Source organism: Malaclemys terrapin, chromosome 5 (assembly GCF_027887155.1).
Source record: "Malaclemys terrapin pileata isolate rMalTer1 chromosome 5, rMalTer1.hap1, whole genome shotgun sequence".
Classification (NCBI taxonomy): domain Eukaryota; kingdom Metazoa; phylum Chordata; order Testudines; family Emydidae; genus Malaclemys; species Malaclemys terrapin.
In genome coordinates this window covers 8,166,722-8,188,714 of record NC_071509.1, presented here as the reverse complement: position 1 = coordinate 8,188,714, position 21,993 = coordinate 8,166,722, and the positions used below count along the sequence as shown (strand labels likewise).

Sequence of the window (21,993 nt, the reverse complement as noted above, 5' to 3'; positions counted from 1 at the left end):
AAGCTAACGGGACTGATCCAGAGCTGGGGTAAATCAGTGTAACTCTATAGGCTTTGTTAGAGACAATGGAGCAACACTGACTTACCCCAGCTTAGAATCAGGCCCCATGGTTTTCTACTGCTCAACTTGAAAAGACACTGTAGCTTTTTGGATTTCATATTTGACAGACATCATTGGTAACTACTGCCAGCGCTGTGCTCAAAGCACTCCATTCCCCCTCTCAATCTCTTTCGCTCTGTGACTGAACTGAATCAGAATTTGTTCCAAGATCCTATCATCATCCTTTTACACTCTATTCAGGTGATCACCATTTTCTTCTCTGTAAGAGAAAAAGGTGTCATCCTCCCATGGTTCAGAGTTGTTTGACAGCCCAGATAGAAATCGCTCCTTGTTGAGCATTATCTTCAAGTTCCATGGTGCTATTTGTTGCGTCAGACTATGTTTTGAAAGGCTTTTCTTTAGTCAATAAGGGTGTGTTTTTAAAAGGAATATACCCTCCTTTTATTGAAAACTAAAGTATGCCCTTGGACTAGTATGGAAAAAACGTTAGCGATGGCAATTATTTGCTCTGATAAAGTCCAATCCAAAGCTCAGTGAAATTAATGGCAGTCTTTCAACTGACTTCAGTAAGCTTTGGATTGGACCCACATAGAGCCTTTCACTGGAGGATCTCAAAATACTTCAAATATCAGTTCAGCACAGCAAGGTGAAAGGACTTGTCCAGGGTTTCACAGCCAGGCCTGACCCATAAAAGTCTAGCTTCTCTGTTGCCACTAGCCAACTCTCTACATGGAGGCGTACATATGTGACACCTGCACAGGCTCCTAAATCCCTTTTGAAAATGATATTTCAGCTCCTAATTCACAGAGACATTGCAAGGCTAAGAATGCCTAAATACCTTTAAAAATCTGGACCTAACCATGACTTGGTAGCCTAGCAGTGGAAGACTCATTACCAATCCCACGAGCTCCCAGAAGGTAAAGTTTTACTCTGCTCAGACCACTGAGAATTACAGACCAAGACCTGTCCAGTTCTCTCTGCTTCACTGTCTGGATTTGCATCATTGGACTTGTGCCTTGCAAGCATCACAGGGCACCAAGGTATAGCGGAATCTTACCTGGTCCAATTTGCCAGAGACTGGCAATATCTTTGGTGGGTTACTGGGTTCTCTGTACTGGGGAGGAGGCGGCAGGTTTTTCTCGTTGTTGGTGGTAACGTTCCCACAAATGTCTATCTTCATCTTCTCACTCTTGCGCAAGTCCCCATTGATGTAGAGGGAGTTGGAGATCTTCTCTGACTTGTAGGTCTTCTCTTCCCCGGAGTAACGGTTAGAGATCTCCCGCGTGGAATAGCCATTCCGCGAGCCATCAGCCTGCCTGCTGCTGCTCTGAGTCCTGGTTCCCACACTCTTCATCGCAAACTCTTGCTCATTGGCGACTCCGCTGCCCACGCTTCCCATAGTGTTTTGGGAGGCAGATTCAGAGGGCCTGGAGGCAAACGAGTGGAAGGTGTCCTGGCTCTGGTAGCTTGGGTCACTAAGAACAGACAGGGTCTCTAACTTGGCCATGGCAACTCAGAGGTGAAGTTGAGGCACGAGTCAGTGGCACTGAAAGAGAGGAAAAGAAGAGTGTTACTGGATTGCCTTTATTTGCTATCTCCCCTTTGCTCAGCACTGAACACAGAGGAGCAAATGTGTCTCTGAGCGCATGGGCTGAGTGTGCTGGGGCAGGAATACTCCCCTCCCAGCCTGCGGAGCGGGACAGCTACTGCTCTGCACCTGCTCCTGTGACCGTGTTCACTCCCATGACGTCTGAGACCCTGCTTCGCCGGTGGGAGGCAATGGCTGGTGGATTCCGCTAGCAGCAGATCCACCGACTCTGCTCCTCTCCTAATCTGCCCCTGCCCAGTTGTGTGTGCCTCTATGGGCAAGAGCATGCTGGAAGCCCTGCTGCATAGGTTCCCCAAATCCTGTCTATCCCCATGCAGCAGAATTGCTCTGGTTCCTCTCCATCTGGGGATCTTAGGGCTGTGTTCACCGGAGCTGGAGGAGCAGGAAGTGTGCTGTAGCAGGCACGTGTTGCAGCGCTGCCCAACAGCACTCTACTGGGGGTTGAGAGGTTTAAGGTGACCCAGCTACCGAGTCACTGCTGCAATATCTCTCAGGTCAACATAACCTCATAGAGTCACTGCAGATGGAACATTCCTCCATGGAGGTCCCACCTGGTCCCTCACGGGGCCTGGGTGGAATTGTTCCCTCCAGTAAATTCTCCAGTATGGTTTAAAATGTCCTAAGCGATGGTACTTCCACCACCACCCCGGAGAGACTAAATGTGAGCTGTAGGAGGCTGTGGAATAAAAAGCTTTTCCCCCACAACAGTTATACTAAAATTTTCCTTGACAAATTTTTACTCTCTTTATCCCTAAACATTCTCCCTTTGATGACCCTAAACAAGCCCTGTCCCCTTTGGCTGTTTACCCTTCATACGCTTGCAGATGCTTATCTTGTTCCTCCTCGTTATTGCTGAAGCCAAGCTATTGGTATTTAATTCTTTCCTCCCATGTCGGTTTCTCCAGCCTGGTAAACATTTGTGTGGCTTTCCTCTGAATTCCCTCATATTTATCAGCATTAAATGTAGCCAGAGTGCTCTAGGTATGGATGCACCAGTCCTGAACCTCCAGCCCCAGAAGACCATCTCCATCCTCTCTCCAATGCAGGCATCTCACTTGGAACATCTTCATACTAAGTGATCGGCCAAAGAGATGACCTCATGGCTACATCCCAGGTCACAGGGGAGTTCTTTAAATCAATGCTGTGAGCCTCTAGAGTGATAAACTAGGCCTGTGTTTTCAAGAACAACTAGTGATTTTGGATCCCTCACTTTTTGGGTCCTCAACATGAGGGACAGTAAATGGGCTGGGTTTTCAGAGGGCAGCTGGTCAGCAGTGTATGGAAATCAGGCCCTCTTTAAAAATTGTCTCAAGTTGGGTACCCAAAATCACTAGTAATTTGAAACTTTAGGTTTATGACCTTTATTGATTACATCTGCACTACACAAGTAACCACACTATGCTAAATAAGCTCCCAAAGTTCTGCCCCAGCATGCATGGGGTGGGTGGGGGGTTTGGTTTAAAGACTGGGATGTACTTTTTAGCCTCAGTCTCTGGTTATGATCCTGGTCAGACATCTAGATGTGCACCCCCAGGGCATCACAACCCATGCTCCACCAGATACTGAAGACATGGCCACCCCATAAAATACAAAGCCCTAAAACGGGTCACTCTAGATTTTGTCTGAATAGGGTTTCTGGGAGAATGACAGTGTTATACTTGATGACAACACTGGGTTTTCTATTCATTTCAATCACTAGTTAATTCAGTCCAGCACCTCATCCGTATGAAATCATTTCAATAAAAAACAAAACAAAACTGAAATTCCTTTATTTTGATCACCCTACTGGTTATTATTGGAGAATTTGATCCAATACTAGCTGTGGGCAGTTGTTTATTAGAAGAGAAGGCCAATATTCTGAATGCGAGGGCAGAAGAAAAATCACAAAGAAGAGCCATGTGACAATAATCTGGGCCTGATCCCCTTAGTCATTAAAGTCAAGGGAAAGAGTCTCATTGTCTTCAATGACTAGTAGGCCAGATCTTATAGAACTATATGCTGTTATCCACACAGACACTGATCCCATTTCACTGAAAAGCCACCAATTCTCCACTACCTTACACTCACTGTAGTCATTCATGGTTGTACAAAGGGGGTGTAAAGTACTACCAAGCCTGATTTCTTCATTCTGTGCACCTTGGAAGTCGTGTTTCACTTTCGCAGGTGTAAACGGCGACATGGAGTGGGCAAGGCAATGGAGAATCAGGCTCCTGGATTTCATTCTGACTGAGCATGGCGGGGCCTGTCAAAAGCACTGCCAAGAGTTCTGCAAGCTATGATACGCACCCGACTGGTCATTGGCTAACAAGAGCAGATGCTTATTCCAATCAAAATGACGGGAAATGGAGGTGGTAGAAATAAGAGGGAGACACTAATCGAAATAGAAACTGGGTCAAATCCCAAGGGCCTGCCTCGTTTCTTCACTCTGGTAAATTCCTACCCACCTCAAGTTTTGCTTGACTATGCACTGAGCAAGCACTTCAGGGTCTGTCCCACGAGAGGTGCATTAGGTGCTTTGCAAACAGTAAGATGACAAAGTCCCAGTCGTGAAGAGCTTAATTATACTTGGCACTTCCATAGTACCTTTCATCCAAGGATCTCAAAAGCACTTTACAAATACTGGGTCAGATCCTCAGCTAATGCAAATCAGCCGCATCTGACTTCAGTAGAGTTACACTGATTTACACGAGCTGAGAATCTGGCCTGGCCTGCAATTAAATCTTACAACACCTGAGAGAGAGAGGCAAGGCCGGTCTTTTGTTGCAGGGGTCTTCAGTTCTAGGTTTTCCAGGCTAAAACCTCATGTTGATCGTGGGTGGATGTGGACTGGCTGTAGGGAGTGCAGCAATCCAACCTCAGGGCATCCTGGAGAGGTTCCCATCCCGTACAGTGGAGATAATGATGCCGACCCACCCTGGAGATCCTCAATGGAAAGTACCATGTGAGTCTGATCTGTTAATAGCAGCTCGGTGACACAAAGGGTCAGACCAAGCTGGGGGTCTCAGTGGGAGGTTTCATTCTCCCAGGGTGTCATTGTGAGGTTAGCCCTCCCCCAAGCAAAATAGGACAATCGGTTTTATTTACTTTGGCGAGCCAGCTTAGGTCTAAAGGTTGGCTCCGATACAGCAACTCCTACGCACCCAAGTGTCCCCTGTTATCACAGCACACTCACAGGTCTGGTTATTTGCACTAAAAATGGAATGGAAAAATAAAAGGTTACAATAAGGTCAATGATTTTGGACTTTTATTTTATTCAACTGCATTTCTAGAGACTGCCCTTTGCGTCACCACCACCCTCCCCGGGCTCTGCTCTGAAACGGTGACCTTATCAAACCGCAGCCCTGCACGTTACACCCCCTTGGGCTTGATCCTGCCTAGGGCAGGTGAGCAGAATTGTGCACCTAAGCACAGGAGAAAAACCGGTGAACCGGGTAGGTGACCAAGATCACATATTAATGAGATTGGTGCCAGGTGGCTGTCAAGTTATGAGGCAAGGGCTTAGCTAAAAGCTTCCCAACAGCATGATGATGAAGAAGATGCTCAAACCTGTACCCTGCCCATATTTTAACCCTGTGCTCTTGCGAGTAAGGGTACAAAGGCATGCAAGGATTCCAATCTGGGGTTCTGGGTTCAGGTCAGTCTCTCATTGTGTCCTGTTAGTAAAAGCTTCAGGTCTTTCCTGTAAATAATCTCACCCTGATAGCTTTAAGCAAATAAAAGATCCCCAGCTCCTATACAGAAATCCAGTCTGAGAGTACAACGGGCAGAATATATTTTAAACAGCAAACCCTGGACAGGGGAGGTGACACAAGGTTAGTGGTAGAATTCCCACCCCTCAATGTGACTGCCAGGCAGTGAGGTGCTGTCACTTTCACCCAAGGCACAGTCAACCTGTGGAACTCCTTGCCAGAGGATGTTGTGAAGGCCAAGACTATAAAAAGGTTCAAAAAAGACCTAGATAAGTTCATGTAGGATGGATCCATCAATGGCTATCAGCCAGGATTGGCAGGGATGGTGTCCCTAGCCTCAGTTTGCCAGAAGCTGTGAATGGGCAACAGGAGATGGATCACTTGATGATCACCTGTTCTGTTCATTCCCTCTGGGGCACCTGGCATTGGCCACTGTCAGAAGACAGGATACTGGGCTAGATGGACCTTTGATCTGACCCAGTATGGCCTTATGTTCTTATCGCTGGGATTTATGGGCTGCTGCCATCCAAATGTTAAGTTCTCAGACTTTTTGACTTTATGAATTACACCTGTTTGGTGTACCGCTACAGTAAGGCTGGCTCGAGCCAGCTCCGCACAGCAGGGAGGGACGTCACCTCCACCCCCTGACTCATTCAGTTGGCCACTGAGCATGTCTGGGCTGTGGGGGGATACAACCAAAAAAATATAACGCAAAGCGGGGACTCACTTCAAAAAGTTTAAAAACCGCTCAGGGTGCAGGCGGGGAGTAGCTGGGGCTGTGTGCAGGCAGGGGGAAGCTGGGGCTGTGTGTAGGCAGGGGGTAGGTAGGGGCTGTGTGAAGTGAGGGAGTAGTTCAGGATTCAGGCAGGGGGTAGCTACGGGCTGTGTACAGTTGTGTGGGGGGGCTACCAGTGCTGCTCCTGGCTTGGGGGAGGTTTGCCAGCTTCAGCCCCACACCGCTTGCGGCTTCAGGGGCTTGACGGGGTGCTGATATTAGCCCTGTGCCGCTGCTGGCTTTAGCCCTGCACTGCTCCTGGCGGGGGTGGGGGTGGGACTGCTGGCTTTAGCCCCACGCTACGCCCGGCTTCAGCGCCGGAGCTCAGAGCCAGCCGTGGGGCTCCGCAGCCCCCCTGAAAGAGCTTGCAGACCCCCAGGGGGCCACGGACCGCTGGTTGAGAACTGCTGATCTAGTCCACTGGAAAGGCAAAACACTGAGCCCTCCAGCCCCTCATTGTTGCAAATCTAATTATACACAGTCATTTTTTAACGGAGTGAAATAAATTAGCACTCGGATCAGCCAGTCCAGTCCTGGCACTTGTGTAACAGAAAGGCAATGACGACAAGGTGGATATGCAGAAAAAAAGCCATTAAATGAGTACTGGGCTGGAGGATCTGGTCGAGCAGGAAAGCTTAAGTTTATTGTGGGTTGCCTGGCTAAGGAACCATCCCTTACGGACAAACCCTAGAGAAGTGAATAGAGAAGGATACCCTCATTATCAGTGTTTAAACAAGCCTATATGAGTCTATAGTAGGGATATAACACTCTAGGGATTTCAGAGTTATGTCTCCAGAACCCTATTGGTTTAATCTCCACTAAATCCAATGGAATTTTTTCCATAAAAAGCACTAAGGAGGGGTGTGAGCAGATGTAATTTCCAACCTGCTCTAAACCAGTGTCCACACACTGGGAAGACTCAAGGCTCACCCCCTTCTTTGGGTTTGTATTTAACAACAAAAAATTAACAATGATATAACAAACTTCTGCTCAAACCTTCTACTCAGGCTTGGCTGCTCCTACGGTTCCTCCCTCAGGACTGCTCAGCCCACACCCTAAGTCCTCTCTCTTTAGGCAGCTGATCCTATTTCTTTAATATCCGGGCAAGGTAATAAGTCACTGGCTTCAAGGAGTCCGCAGAACACCCTCAGGAAAACACTGGTACAAAGGGGGGTGTGTGTGGGGGGGTATAACAGCTACAATGCGCACATACATTTGAAGGGTGTAAGCTCCAAAGAGCAAGCAGTCATGTAGGGAAACAGAGGTTGGTATTCAGTGTAATGGGATGAAACTGAACTATGGAAAATTTAGGCTAAAGAGCAACAAAAACAAAACAAACAAACAAAAAGCATCCAAGCAGTGAGGTGTATTTGACTGCAGATCAGTTTCCGAAGGTACATGGAACCTCTGTTCTTTGAAGCAGGATAACGCTATGGACCATACACTAGTGAACACACCTGCGCCAGCGGGGAGAGGGAACTTGTGATCTACTGTCACAGGGCTTCTCCATTCCAGGGTGGGATCTTCACATGCACGCTGCTTAGCACTGGCCTAACCCTGCTTCCACTGAAGTCAATGGGAGTTTCCCCCGAGCTAGATATTGGTGCAGGCAGTATATGTAGCAGTTCATCGCCTTTTGTCCATTCGCTTTCACACCGACAGCACTAAGGATTAGGGCCTTCTTTTTCCAGCTAGTCACGCTGCTTTTGCCCTCGGCTGAAATGGCGTCACAGGAGAAACTGTCTGAACAGCAGGGGAGTCAGTGTTCTCCCCAGAGCTCCCTGGAGCACATGTTCAGGGAAGGGAGTGGGGGGAGAGTAGGAGTCAGAGGTGTTTGTAAGTGAGCAGTCGCCCTCATGGCGCGCCGTCAGCTCTGTGTTGCTCCGGCCGTGCTGAGCCCAGTACCACATGCGCACTGAACAGAGCTGCAACTCCATGACAAAACGACAGCGAGCGGTGCGTAAGGCGACATGCACCTGGCCGGCAGCACTCCAAAGCTCCTCTGCTGGATGTCTGTTCTTTCGCTTGATGAGCCCGGGGGAGCGAAGTGCCTGCCAAGCACTGCTGGGAAATAGTGGTGATCAGCTGCTGCTGCAACACACTCCGAGAGATGAGCTCATCGCAAAGCCAGACACCGACAAACCACTGCCTCATTTCTTCCCAGCTACAGCTCTCAGCCGACTGAGCAAGAAAGGGCTCAGCGGATTGGTCCAGGGAACCCTTTCACCCCTGGGATGCCAGGGATTTTAAGTGGTGAGTGTGGGATGACAGGTTGGTGACCAGTGTCAAATGAGTCAGTAGCCTCAGTCCAGTGGACAGCTGCCCACATCGCAAAAGACCTCCAGACCGGTCAGAACATTGGCCCCCTTGGCTGTCCCAGTTTAGCGACCGAAAGCTGAGGGTGCAATTGAAAACCGGCGGCTGGCTTGTACCAGCTGACTCAGGCTAAGATGCTGTTCAACTGCGGTATAGCCATGCGGACTCAGGCTGCAGCCCGAGCTCTGGGGCCCTCCCACCATACAAGGTCCTAGAGCCCAGGCTCCAGCCCGAGCCTGAACGTCTACACTGCAAATAAACAGCCCGTTAGCCGGAGCCCGAATCAGCTAGGATAAGCCAGCCGCGGGTTTTTAACTGCAGCGGAGACACACTGGAGGTGGCCCTGCCCGTTCAGGGTGGGGACGCTGCACGGTTAAGGTACAAAACATTGTATAAATGAAATGAAAGAGAGCGCAAGTGTATTCATGTTTGTCTTCTCGCCCCCTCCGGACCCAACTATGTCCAGGGTCAGTGAAGACTGCAACGTGCCAGCAGTGATGAAGATGGGGAGTGCTGGGGACCCTGACCCTGCATTAATGAGAGCACTGCTGTGCAGACACCAACTTGTTGCAGCCCAGCGGCAGAAGCTAGGCCTAAGAGGGATGCCGCATAATCATGATGAGGATCACACCTCAGACACTTCCATTCTATGCCCCTTTTTCACCCTGTGCGCTTCTGACTCCTTTGCAGTGGGGCTAGAGACTTGCTGCTGCTCCGGGCACATTAGCCTTCGCTCACATGCGCTGGTGTAACCATTGCCCAGGCTGACTTGCTGTAGAGCTCGAACCCAAGACCTCTGGATTTAAAAGCATGAGCCTCTACTACTGGAGCGAAGGGTGAGCTGAGGCAATACCTGACTCATAAGCCTCTGCAGATGGTGTAGCCACTAGAGGGGGACAAACAACCACAAGGTGTTAGTGTAGGTTACACTGTTGTGCAACAGCTGCATCCACCTCACTGTGCATCACATAAGGCCTTGAGGAAGAACATGACAGGAATTCCACGACAGAGCACTGCCTCACAATAAATCCAGCCGTCTCCTAGGCACTGCAGAGACTTGGTTTGTCACGATCACCCAGGAAAGTGATGCACAATCAACTGGCTCAAATAAAACTCATCCCATCCTGTGCCTGAGGATTATGCTAATCAGGGAAGACTTTTCATTCAGTTAATTACATGTGTGTTTAGGAGTAATCTTTATTTCAATGACTTTGGAGGATTTTTGCTCTTTATAGGCCACTTGTCCTTTATGGTATCCCAGCTGCCGGTGGCTGATATCACAGAGTGACTGCAAGGTCCCAGTTCTAGGCCAGGATAGAGAATGTTACTGACTTCCATGCAAAGTTCTCTATCAAGTGAGCAGGGTTTCGGGGAAGAAATCCAGTTTAGTGTTATCAGCTTTGTAAATTTCATGGTGACATTTACACTGACTTTTTGAGGGCAAGATGAAGTAACCGGAGAGACGCTTTTATCCTTTTAAAAAAATGGCGTGTCAATTTAGTGCTGGTGAAAGGAGCAGACTGTTAACACTCCCCAAGGCAGCTCTCTCGTGCCAGGCAACGTCTAACACAGAGACACGGAAAGCTTGCCCCACACTGCCTTGCAGGGACCACCTTCACAGCCCCAGGGCCCATTCTGGATTTATCAGTCCGGGTACTTATATGGCCCTCTTCCCTGGAGTATCTGAGTCCTGCCCTGGCCTCTTTACCAAGACTGCTAACACTGTGTGATGGTTTTTGTGATGTGAACCCTGGCCCACTGAGAACTGTCCTGAGACCCACCACCTGACCCCCTATAAGCTACCAGTCTGATGGCCACCACTTTCAATTACCACCACCCTGGGCTGGCTTCCAACTGGCATCAGAGACAAGGGACAGATCCTCAGCTGGTGGAAAAACTATCCTAGCATGAGGTTGAAGGAGCTATGGCAGCTTACAACAGATGAGGAGCTAACCCAACAGTCAGTGGGTCCTCGAAGCAACCCCCTGAGCCAGCCCACCACAGCCATCAACAAAAGAAACCAGGCCCAGCTCAGGCTAAAGCCCAGGAATCAAACAACAGGGGAGCCCTGCCTCCCTAGCGACTCCTGGCCTCTCTGCTCCTATAAAGCTGCTCTTGGGGGGGGGTCTATCTTTCCACTGAGTCCAGTGGGCAGAGTGCTTGACTCCAAGGGCCTGATTAGACCTTCAGCCTCCATCCCTACTTTGCATCTCTGCCCTGTCTACCTGGGTGAGGTCTAAGCCAAGAGACTTTGCCTGCTGGGATTCAGGTAGGTGCTTGGGGGTGGGATCTGGTTGGCCAAGGCCAGGAAGGGAGCACGGAGGGATGCTTGCGGGGAGGACCTTGCACATGTCATGTAGCTCTGGGGTGAGAGACAAATGGGACAGAGTAGGGAGCTGGGCCCAACTCTTTGGGACAGGAGCCATGGGGTGAATATGGGGCTCTCCAACTCCTCCCATCCCCTGGGCAGGACACAACCCATCAAAGCATTTGAGTGGATTTTGTGGTCTTCTCCTACCTTAAAGCTGCCCATCCCTGTGGTAGAGGAAAAGCCACAGGCCTTGTCAACACGAGGGCAAATAGCAGACCCCAGGCCCATAACATGCGGCTGAACGACATCCATTCAAAGTTACTCTCACCACCACTCTCTGCTCGGTGGGCACCCAGAAAGAAGCCAACACCCGAGCCCCTCACACATAGTGGCCGACAGCCAGCCCTTGTTCAGAGCCAGATTCTGTGCCCTTCCTTCGGCAATTCCACTGACTGCTCCTGGAGTAAAGCGCTATTCACCGAATCGAGCCCTCTGGTTGGAAAACACAAACACCTACTTCTTGAAACATTTCAAAATAGCCAACATGTTTTTGCTTTGAAGGGTTTGAAAGGGACGCCTCTCCCTCCCACTTTTTTTTTTAAATATGAATTTTTCCTCTGGAATTTTAATGGAAAACATGAAGACTGGTATCAAAATGGCTGTTGATATATTTGTTTACTGAAAAGTCAAGTTTTGGCAAATGAAACATTTTGAAATCTCTGTCGGCAACCTTTTGAACAACAGACTTTGAAAAGAGTATAAAAAGCACTCCATTTTCCACAGAGAAATTGAAAAACTTCAAAAATGTTGATGACTGTTTTTTCCAAAACAAAATGTTTGCATAAAGTAATTTTTTAAGGGAAAAAATTGGTTTGGAAAAAAAAGAGACCAGCTCTGATTTTAGATCAGTTTTTACCGCAGTCCTTCCTCAGACAAAGTCCCATGAAGAGAAGACTGAAGTTAAAACTAATGACCTCACTCTTTGGCCCTGTTTGGTTGATTCGTCTCCTTTTGGGATCACAGATGAGTGTATAACAGTCCTTCCCAGCGAACACACTGCTCATTAAATACCATAACAGATGCTGTCTTGCAGTGTTCCATACCTCGCTGGCAAAAAACAGACACACAGTTCACATCAGGTTCCCAACCTGATTTCTTAAGCAGAGAGGCTCAGATAAGCTTCAGATCAGCCTATGAATCTTGGGAGGGTTACCTCAACTATCCCAAACCTTCATGCCACACAGCTTTGATGTTAGTCACTGAGGAGAGAACTTTTGCCTTCGTTACAAATATTTGCTGGAGAAAAAAAGAAAGATTTCATGAGGCTAATGGCTTTTTAATGAACTTGGTGTCGGCTGCAGTGGAGTTTGCTCACATCTGCTGAGAACAGTGGACAGAAGGCTTCTTTGTCTATGGTATTTCAATAAAATAACGCCTTAACTATGCTCAGGAATGGGATGGTATACCATTGACCTCTAGTGGATGGAATAAGAACTGCTCAGCCATGCGTCACGGGCCTTATACTGTTAATAGCTGCAGAGGATTCCCCTTTAACACAAGTATTAGGGGGACTGTGGTATTGGAATAGGAAGGAGAGACTCTGTCCTTGCAATTGTCATCAAACTCCATGGTTGCATACCATGAATTTCTTGAGTGGCAACAGAGAGGTCACAAGTAACCAACCAAAAACTTCAGTCAATTCCAGCGTAGTGCTTCAAAAGAAGCACCATTAAACACAGCCTTAAAAAATCCCAGAATTCAAATATGGAACTCACAAGCAGAGGTTACATAAACAATTCTGATTCAAGGCTTAATTCTCAGTTCAGGGACACAGACCATTACGTGCAAAAATCCTTAGTCATCAGCAGCCAAATAACCCTATCCCTACCCCTGCAATAAGGACATGTCTGATCTTAAATTGCCTTTAGCAGCCTAGGGCCAGGTCCTCAGCTAGTATAAATCAGTGTAGATCTAACTGAGGATATGGCCCATTAAACTGTAATTTAGTTAATTATTTTTGTTATTTTTCATACAAAGATTGTAAAAAGTTTGAGCTTTCATCCAACCATGTGCGGGCTACAAAAATGAAAAAGTTACCTGAACTGTTAAAGGCTACCCGGATATCATCTATCTATTTAATCCCATGTTTCTTTATAGAACCCGCTCAAAAGTCATATATAAATATACCAAACAGTAATTTTCTTCCTACTGTACAAAATCATTATGAGGAAAACATGATTAGGGACAAGACTACTGTATGACCAAAGTAAACTCTGTCAAATCATTAAGAGGTTTGTGAGTTACATTAAGACAGGAATTGGCCGTGCCGTAACGAACTAGCAAACTTGATAATATATACATCCAAACAGTCTCTTGGGCAGTAAATTAACTATTAAATCTCAAACATCAGCCATTAATTACAAGAGGAATGGGAGGAAAAAAAAGTTGGACTCGCTCCACTCAAAAATTCAAAACGGGTAATTTATAATGGATTATAACTCCAACTAATTAACAGAGTTACTTGTAGATTCATTTTGGACTTGATCCAACACCCCTCAAAGTACATGGAAAGACTGTTATTGACTTAACTGGGGGAGGATCAGACTCTCTGATCCTGCAAATACTTCTTCATATGCTTGACTTTACTCATGTGAGATATTCTATTGGCTCCATTGGGACTACTCACAAGAGTAGAGTTAAGTATATGCTTAAATCTTTGCAGGGTTGGGCCCTAAGTGCTGTACGTTTAGGGAAGTTACACTAAATTATTCAAACAAAGAAATGTAAAGCCTCTTTTTGGTGTACGTCTCTAGGCAACCCTAACTATGGGGGTGCTGTGGTGCCTCCATAATTTATACTGCTTACTATGTTAATAAATAGCTCTCATATCTATGACATGAAAAAGTCTCTTGTGCCACTTAACATCAGGACTGCAGATCTGGAGGGAAATCTGGCACCGCATATAAATAAAAGAAAAACTGTGGAGTCATAGAGGAGAGATGGAATGCTAGGGTTACCATATTTTGAGTGTTCAAAAAGAGGACACTCCACAGGGCCCCGTCCCCACCCATGCCCCTGCTCCAACTCCACCCCTTCCCCGAAGTCCCCGCCCCAACTCCGCCCCCTCCCCTGCTTCCCGCAAACATTTGATTCGCGGGAAGCCTGAAGCAGGCAGCAGGTAAGCTGGGGGGGGGGTAGGGGGAGGAGGCGCGGCCCAGTCTGGCCCCCCAACCGAGTGGCTTCCTCTGGCGGCCAGCCCTGGCCCCAGTATCTCCAGCCTGGCTCGGCTCCTGGGGTGCCGGCCCCGGGCCAGCCCCCGGCCGAGCACCCCCGGCTGAGCACCCCCGGCCCAGCACCGCCGGCCCCGGCCCGGCCCCCGGCCCAGCACCCCCAGCCCAGCACCCAGCGGCGCTGGCCCCTCCCTATTTTCCCGGACATGTTCGGCTTTTTGGGATTTCCTCCTGGATGGGAATTTGAGGCCCAAAAAGCCGGACACATCTGGGAAAATCCAGACGTATGGTAACCCTATGGAATGCAGAGGTTCCAAAGTCTGTTTGCATCAGGTCAAAAGAACCTATAGCCAGAAAAGCGTCACTTGACTCCACGTGGTCTTCCTCTACCCCTCCCCCACACATCTAGAGCTGTACGAAGCCTTCGCGGTGTTCATTACGTGGGTGAAGTGTCAATGAAAGGTGCCATATTGACAGCCCGGGGGACTGACATTCTGCACTAAGGGCCTGGTCTACAATCAAAAGATGTATAACTGTACTGGTACAGTTAAAGTGGTACACTCCCCCACCTCCAGCATGGACACAGTTTATATATAAGGTGCTTATGCTGGTATAGCGTATTCCCAGAAATGTAGGGTGTATGGGTATAACTGTTTCTTTAAATCAAAACAGCCACACCCCTACATGGAATAGTGATACCAGTACAGAACCAATGTACAGACCCGGCTGCCTAACACGGTACAGCAATGGGAGTGGAAATGCAGTATTCTCCCATGCTGTTCTGTAAGGTCCCAACCTTTGCCTGGAACAGTTTCCTCTAGTGGTGGGAGGGTAGAGCCTTTTTCATAGCCCACTCATTCCTTGGCTTCGCTTCTGAGACTGCTAGTACGGAGGCTAGTCTGGTTGCCAGTTGATGGTGGGCTTGTGATGTGAACACCTGCATGTTTGAAACTGGATCCAGTCCACCAAACTCTGTTCCCATAGTCATTCAGATACCATGGTGTTGGGAAGCACCTAACGTACACAGACTAAAATACCTGGCTTCTCAAACTACCTCAGAGTGAGTTAACGAGGAAGGGATTTCTGCCGCCGAGTGGCTGGAGGGCTAAAATATCACTATCACTAAGGAGTTACTAGGGACATGATAACTAAGATTTTCAACAAACGGTGCCTAAACTTAGGACTGATTTGCAAACATGCTGAGCACCCAGCTCTCAGCACCTCTCAGGATTTGGTGCTTAGGATATGATAGACTCATAGACTCATAGACATTAAGGTCAGAAGGGACCATTATGATTATCTGGTCTGACCCCCTGCATGCTGCAGGCCGCAAGACCCTTCCCTGGACTCTACCGTTGAAGTCCCCAATCCTGTGTTTTAGTGACTTCAATCGGCTGAAACCCTCCTGCTAGTGATCCCTGCCCCATGCTGCGGAGGAAGGCGAAAAACCTCCAGAGGCTCAGCCAATCTACCCTGGAGGAAAATTCCTTCCCGACCCCAAATATGGCGATCAGTAATACCCCGAGCATATAGGCAAGAGTCTCTAGCCTGACCCATGTTGGCCATTATGCTGTTCATGTACCATTGCTTGGTTTTCCTTGGCTACTATGTTTTATCATTAAACCATTCCCTCCATAAACTTATCCAACTTAATCTTAAAACCAGACAGGTCCGTCGCCCCCACCGTTTCCCTCGGAAGGCCGTTCCAATATTTCACCCCTCTGATGGTCAGAAACCTTCGTCTAATTTCAAGCCTAAACTTCCCCCCGGCCAGTTTGTATCCATTCGTTCTCGTGTCCACATTAGTACTAAACTGGAATAATTCCTCTCCCTCCCTTGTATTAACCCCTCTGATATATTTAAAGATAGCAATCATATCCCCCCTCAGCCTTCGCTTTGTCAGACTAAACAACCCAAGCTCCTCTAATCTCTTTTCATACGACAGGTTTTCCATTCCTCTGATCATCTTAGTCGCCCTTCTCTGCACCCGTTCCAGTTTGAGTTAATCTTTTTTAAACATTGGAGACCAGAACTGCACACAGTACTCCAAATGAGGTCTCACCAGCGCCTTATACAATGGAAGCAGGACCTCCCTATCTCTACTAGATATACCTCGCCTAATACATCCCAAGACCGCATTGGCTTTTTTCACCGCCACGTCACATTGCCGACTCATAGTCATCCTGCGGTCCACAAGGACCCCTAGGTCCTTCTCCTCTTCCGTTACTTCTAACCAATGCGTCCCCATCTTGTAACTAAAATTGTTATTATTCGTCCCCAAGTGCATCACCTTACACTTTTTACTATTAAATTTCATCCTATTTCTGATACTCCAATTCACAAGCTCATTCAAGTCTCCCTGCAGAGTATCCCTATCCTCCTCCGAGTTTGCAACTCCTCCCACCTTCGTATCATCCGCAAACTTTATCAGCCCACTCTTGCAATCGGTCCCGAGGTCAGTTATAAATAGATTAAATAAGATGGGTCCCAAAACCGAACCTTAAGGCACTCCACTAGTAACCTCCCTCCAACCCGACAATTCACCCTTTAATACGACCCGCTGCATTCTCCCCATTAACCAATTCCCTATCCACCTCTGGATTTTCATATCGATCCCCATGTTTTTCATTTTAACCAATAGTTCCTCATGGGGTACTGTATCAAACGCTTTACTGAAATCCAGGTATATTAGGTCCACCGCATTTCCCTTATCTAATAAGTCCGTTACTTTCTCAAAGAAGGAGATCAGATTCGTTTGGCACGATCTGCCCTTCGTAAAACCATGCTGTAATTTATCGCATTTGCCATTAACTTCAAGGTCCTCAACTAGTTTCTCTTTCAGAATCTTCTCCAGCACCTTGCACACTACTGATGTTAAACTAACAGGCCTATAGTTACCCGGGTCACTTTTTTTCCCTTTCTTGAAAATAGGAACCACATTGGCTATTCTCCAGTCTAACGGGACTACCCCCGAGTTTACAGATTCATTAAATATAGTCGCTAATGGGCCTGCTATTTCCCGCGCCAATTCCTTCAATATTCTCGGATGAAGATCGTCCGGTCCACCCGACTTAGTCCCATTAAGGCGTTCTAGTTTTGTTTCTACCTCGGATGCGGTAATCCCCCATCCCGTATGCCCCTCTGTAACGGTGCTAGTATCCCTAATACCTTCATTGGCCTCATTAAACACCGATGCAAAATATTCATTGAGATATTGCGCCATGCCTAGATTATCTTTAATCTCCTCTCCGGCTATAGTCTTCAGCGGTCCCACTTCTTCTTTCTTTGCTTTCTTCCTATTTATATGGCTGTAAAACCTCTTACTATTACTTTTAATTCCCCTCACTAAGTCCAACTCTTCCCGGCCTTTGGCCTTTCTCACTCTATCTCTACATTCTCTGACTTCACTAAGGTAAGTTTCCTTACTGATCCCTCCCCTCTTCCACTCTTTGTACGCTTTCTGTTTTTTCCTAATCGCCCCTTTCAGCCGGTCGCTCATCCAGCTCGGTCTAAGTCTCTTGCTTAGTAATCTTTTTCCCTTTTTGGGGATACAGGCCTCTGACAGCTCTTGCATCTTTAACTTAAAGTAATCCCAGGCTTCTTCTGCCTTTAGGTCCCTTAATACGTTTGCCCAATCCACTTCCCTTACCAGTCCCCTTAATTTGTTAAAATTGGCCTTTTTAAAATTATAAACCCTAGTCTTTGACTTAATTCTGGTACTCTTTCCATTTAGTTTAAAGCGAATTAGCTCATGATCACTGGAGCCCAAGTTGTCCCCCACTACCACTTCCTCAACAAGGTCCTCACTACTTACCAGAATCAAATCTAAAATGGCCTCCCCCCTCGTCGGCTCAGCTACCACTTGATAAAGGAATTGATCCGCAAGCACATCTAGGAACATCTGAGCCCTATTATTGCTACTAGCGTTTGTTCCCCAATCTATATCCGGGAAGTTAAAGTCCCCCATAATTACACAGTTTCTATTAGTATTTACCTCCCTTAATACATTAAACAATTCCTTATCCATATCCTGGGTCGATCCCGGCGGTCTATAGCACACCCCAAGCACTATCCCCGGAGAGGCTCTAGTAGTACTTTTACCCAGCTTGAGTATCGCCCAGACGGACTCTGTATTATCTATTCCATCCACTATTATTTCTTTACAGCTTATTTCACTATTGACATACAATGCCACCCCCCCACCTTTACCTTTATCCCGGTCTTTCCTAAACAGCGCATACCCCTCCATACCTGCGTTCCAGTCGTGACCGCCATTCCACCATGTTTCAGTTATTCCTACGATATCCGGTTTCAATTCTCGGACTAAGAGCTCCAATTCCTCCATTTTATTACCTAGGCTTCTCGCATTGGTGTACAAACAGCCTAATGTATGTCGTTTAGCCTGTCTCCCATTACTAGCACTGTATGTTGCGGGCCTCTTTGTGTTCGTCCCCCCTGTCCCTCCTATGTCCAATCTCATCTCCCCGGCTATGTCTCCTCTTATTACACTCAGCTTTTCAATACCGGAAACTGGCGTGGAGATTAACTGTGCATCTCCCAACCATCTCCCCAAACTTCCTAGTTTAAAGCTCTTTTGATAAGATGAGCCAGCCTCCCTCCCAGAAGTCTATTTCCTTCCCTACTCAGGTGAAGCCCATCCCGCGAGAACAGGTGTCTGTCCCCGAAAGCCTCCCAGTGGCCATACATCCCAAAGCCCTCCTTATAGCACCACTCCCTTAGCCAACTATTTATCCTCACAATCCTATCAGCCCTTTGCTGCCCTTCCCTCGGAACAGGCAGGATCCCACTAAAGATAACCTGAGCCTCTATCTCCTTGAGAGTCTTCCCCAGCCTGGCATAATCTCCCTTGATTCTCTCTAACGAGAACCTAGCCGTGTCATTCGTTCCTACATGAAGGATTATCAAGGGGTTCTTACCTGCTCCTTTTAGGATCCTTTTCAACCGCAGGTCCACATCGCGTATCTTTGATGTAAGGGGCATTTCTTTGTCTAGGTGTGTCACTCACTGAAGGATTAGGAATCTTGGGCATTTAACCAACTGGCTGGGCACCCCTCATCCCGGTCCTTTAAAGCTGCACTGCTGCAGGGTAGCACGGTACATACACTCCCTAAATACGGCTACGGCGGAATGCTCCCATTCAAACCACAATCCCCCTTGTTCACACTTTGGTCAGAGATTAATTCAGTGTGACTACTCACACAAGTAACTGCTCCCCAGTGTGATTACGGGGTTCCCAAGGTATAGCGCAGTCACAGACCATGTTGGTCCCTGTATCTATGCCTGTAGCAATATGCATTCACATTCACTGGGCTAGATCTTATGCTTCCACTAGGGTCGATTTGTATGACTGGAGTGGCACAAGTTAGCTGCAGATGGGCAGCTGAGAATGTCCCTGGAAGAATAATATTCCTTTGCAAGAGTCTCTTTCACCATCTCTTGCTGTCTGATCTGCTGGGAGTGGAGCTATATATCTGCATGACCAAATATGGCCCTTGCTCTCATGAAAAGAGCACCCAAGAGAGAAGACATCCACCCAAAGGCACCAAAACTTGGACAGGTTAATGCATCAGGACTTCAGCCTTCCCATGCAATGTACTCGGGATGGCACAGGACAAAGTAACCAAGCCAAGGACTTGAGTGTTTGGAAAACATAATCCCAACTATACATATAAAATAATGGGGTCTAAATTAGCTGTTACCACTCAAGGAAGAGATTGTGGAGTCATTATGGAAAGTTCTCTGAAAACATCCACTCCATGTGCAGCGGCAGTCAAAAAAGCAAACAATGTTGGGCATCATTAAGAAAGGGATAGACAATAAAACAGAAAATATTATATTGCCTCTACATAAATCCACGGTACGCCCACATCTTGAATACTGTGTGCAGATGTCATCGCCCCATCTCAAAAAAAGATATATTGGAATTGGAAAAGGTTCAGAAAAGGGCAACAAAAATGATTAGGGGTATGAAACAGCTTCTGTATGAGGAGAGATTAATAAGACTGGGACTTTTCAGCTTAGAAAAGAGACGTCTAAGGGGGGATTTGATAGAGGTCTATAAAATCATGACTGGTGTGGAGAAAGTAAATAAGGAAGTGTTATTTTTTCCTTCTCATAACACAAGAATTAGGGGTCACCAAATGAAATTAATAGGCAGCAGGTTTAAAACAAACAAAAGGAAGCCTTTTTTCACACAACACACAGTCAACCTGTGGAACTCCTTGCCAGAGGATGTTGTGAAGGCCAAGACTATGGCAGAATTCAAAAAAGAACTAGAGAAGTTCATGGAGGATAGGTCCATCAATGGCTATTAACCAGGATGGGCAGGGATGGTGTCCTTAGCATCTGTTCGCCAGAAGTTTGGGAATGGATCACTTGATGATTACCTGTCTGTTCATTCCCCCTGGGGCACCTGGCATTGGCCACTGTCGGAAGATAGGATACTGGGCTAGATGGACCTTTGGTCTGACCCAGTGTGGCCGTTCTTATGTTCTTAAAGAAACAAGCTCTCTTGGAAAGTAGGACAATGGGATGGCAGCTCTCACTGCTAATTAGGCCAAGAAAGGAACTGCCAATTACTAGCTGCGTTGAAGTCTGGCTCCTTTGTGCCCGGCTCCCATTGCCATAGTGAAGAAGAAATGAGGGTCACCCCAGAAGAACTGAGGGTTTTCCTGTGGTCAGATCTGTGAACAGGACAAAAGACTTGACTACATGGTGCCCCAGTGCAGTCTATGGGGGTATGAACTGTAGAATGCTCCAGCCACCCCATATAGAACCTGTTGGCATACTTTAAAAGGTACATGGTTTGCACTGATGTAGTCCCGTTTCAAACAGGACTACATTAACATGCACTAGGTACCTTTTAGAGTGCACCAGCAGGGTCTACATGTGTGCGCTAGAAACCACTCCCCCTAGCTTGCACTGACTGCAATGCTGTGTAGACAAGCCCAAAGAGAGGGGAGTCAGCAGCCTGCCTATCAACTGTACGTGACATCAAACAAAGGCTTTAATGATATCATCTCCACATTCAGCAAGGCTCCTTCTTTACAGAGATCCCTTGGCTGCCAAATCTGCCTTCTGAGTGGATGAGGTCCTGTGGAAAGAGGCTGCCCAGATACCATGGGGATAGACTCATTAGAAATGCCTTGGTAGATAATATAATTGCTGTATAGAGCTTTTCATCCACAGATATAAAAATGGGCTAGAATCATTAGCCCATCACAGGGAAACTGAGGCACAAAAGGGGGGGGAAGTAACTCATCCAAGGTCACACACTGAGCTGGTGGCAGAGCTGGGACTAGAAACCAAGTCTGCTAACTCTCAGGCCTGTACACTAGCCACTGAACCATACGGCTTCCCTCCTAGAGAAACAGATCAGAAAAACAGATCTAGTGTTCCCAGCTCTGCTGGGCCTCATGAGATTCTCCCCACTGACCAGCACATAGAAATTCTTCTGCTTAGGTACCATTCCTCCACTCTGCCTGATGGAGAGGGGAACGGTGTCTAAGCAGCAGATGTCTGGTCTGGAAGGGGGAGGTAGAAGAGGATCCATGTGGTCCCACTCTTCTGCTACAGACTGAAGTGCTGCTGGCTGTTAAAGCAGAATATGATTGATGCATCCCTCGAGCAGAACGGGATGCCCCTGGGAACTGGACAGAACTAGGAACATGGCACAGATGCCAAGGCTGCAGGACCTTTGTTCCTGAATGGACGAACACCCGATTCCTAGGCCTGGCCCTGCAGGGTATAGCACAGAGCTACGAAAAACATCTAGAACTAACCTACCAGCTTGGGGACAGGTGTTTGTCATCTGCACGTCATACACACCCCTCTCTAGGGCTTTGGGGCTATGCCAGGTTCTTGTCGTCCGGCTAAACGGAATTTATTCGGCTGTAGCCAGTTCCTGGGGAGCCTGACCACTGCCCGGTTGGCACCTTCCCTCCGCAGGGCAGCTCCCCAGAGAGAAAGCGGTTACGAAACTT

General features: G+C 47.5%; 1 protein-coding gene across 11 annotated transcripts in view; it reads right to left on the bottom strand.

Moving 5' to 3' along the window:
• The window catches only part of LZTS3 (leucine zipper tumor suppressor family member 3), a 151,349-nt gene that overhangs the window by 13,681 nt on the left and 115,675 nt on the right, over positions 1-21,993 (bottom strand). For 6 of the 11 annotated variants that reach the window (XM_054029975.1, XM_054029970.1, XM_054029968.1 and 3 more), the window contains one exon: positions 1,118-1,606. In XM_054029975.1, the coding sequence (XP_053885950.1) occupies positions 1,118-1,567 (450 nt within the window). In that variant the 5' untranslated portion in view covers positions 1,568-1,606. Of the gene's footprint in view, positions 1-1,117; positions 1,607-4,753; positions 4,859-21,993 lie in introns of all 11 variants that reach the window. The other 5 variants (XM_054029965.1, XM_054029966.1, XM_054029967.1 and 2 more) reach the window with 1 other exon arrangement.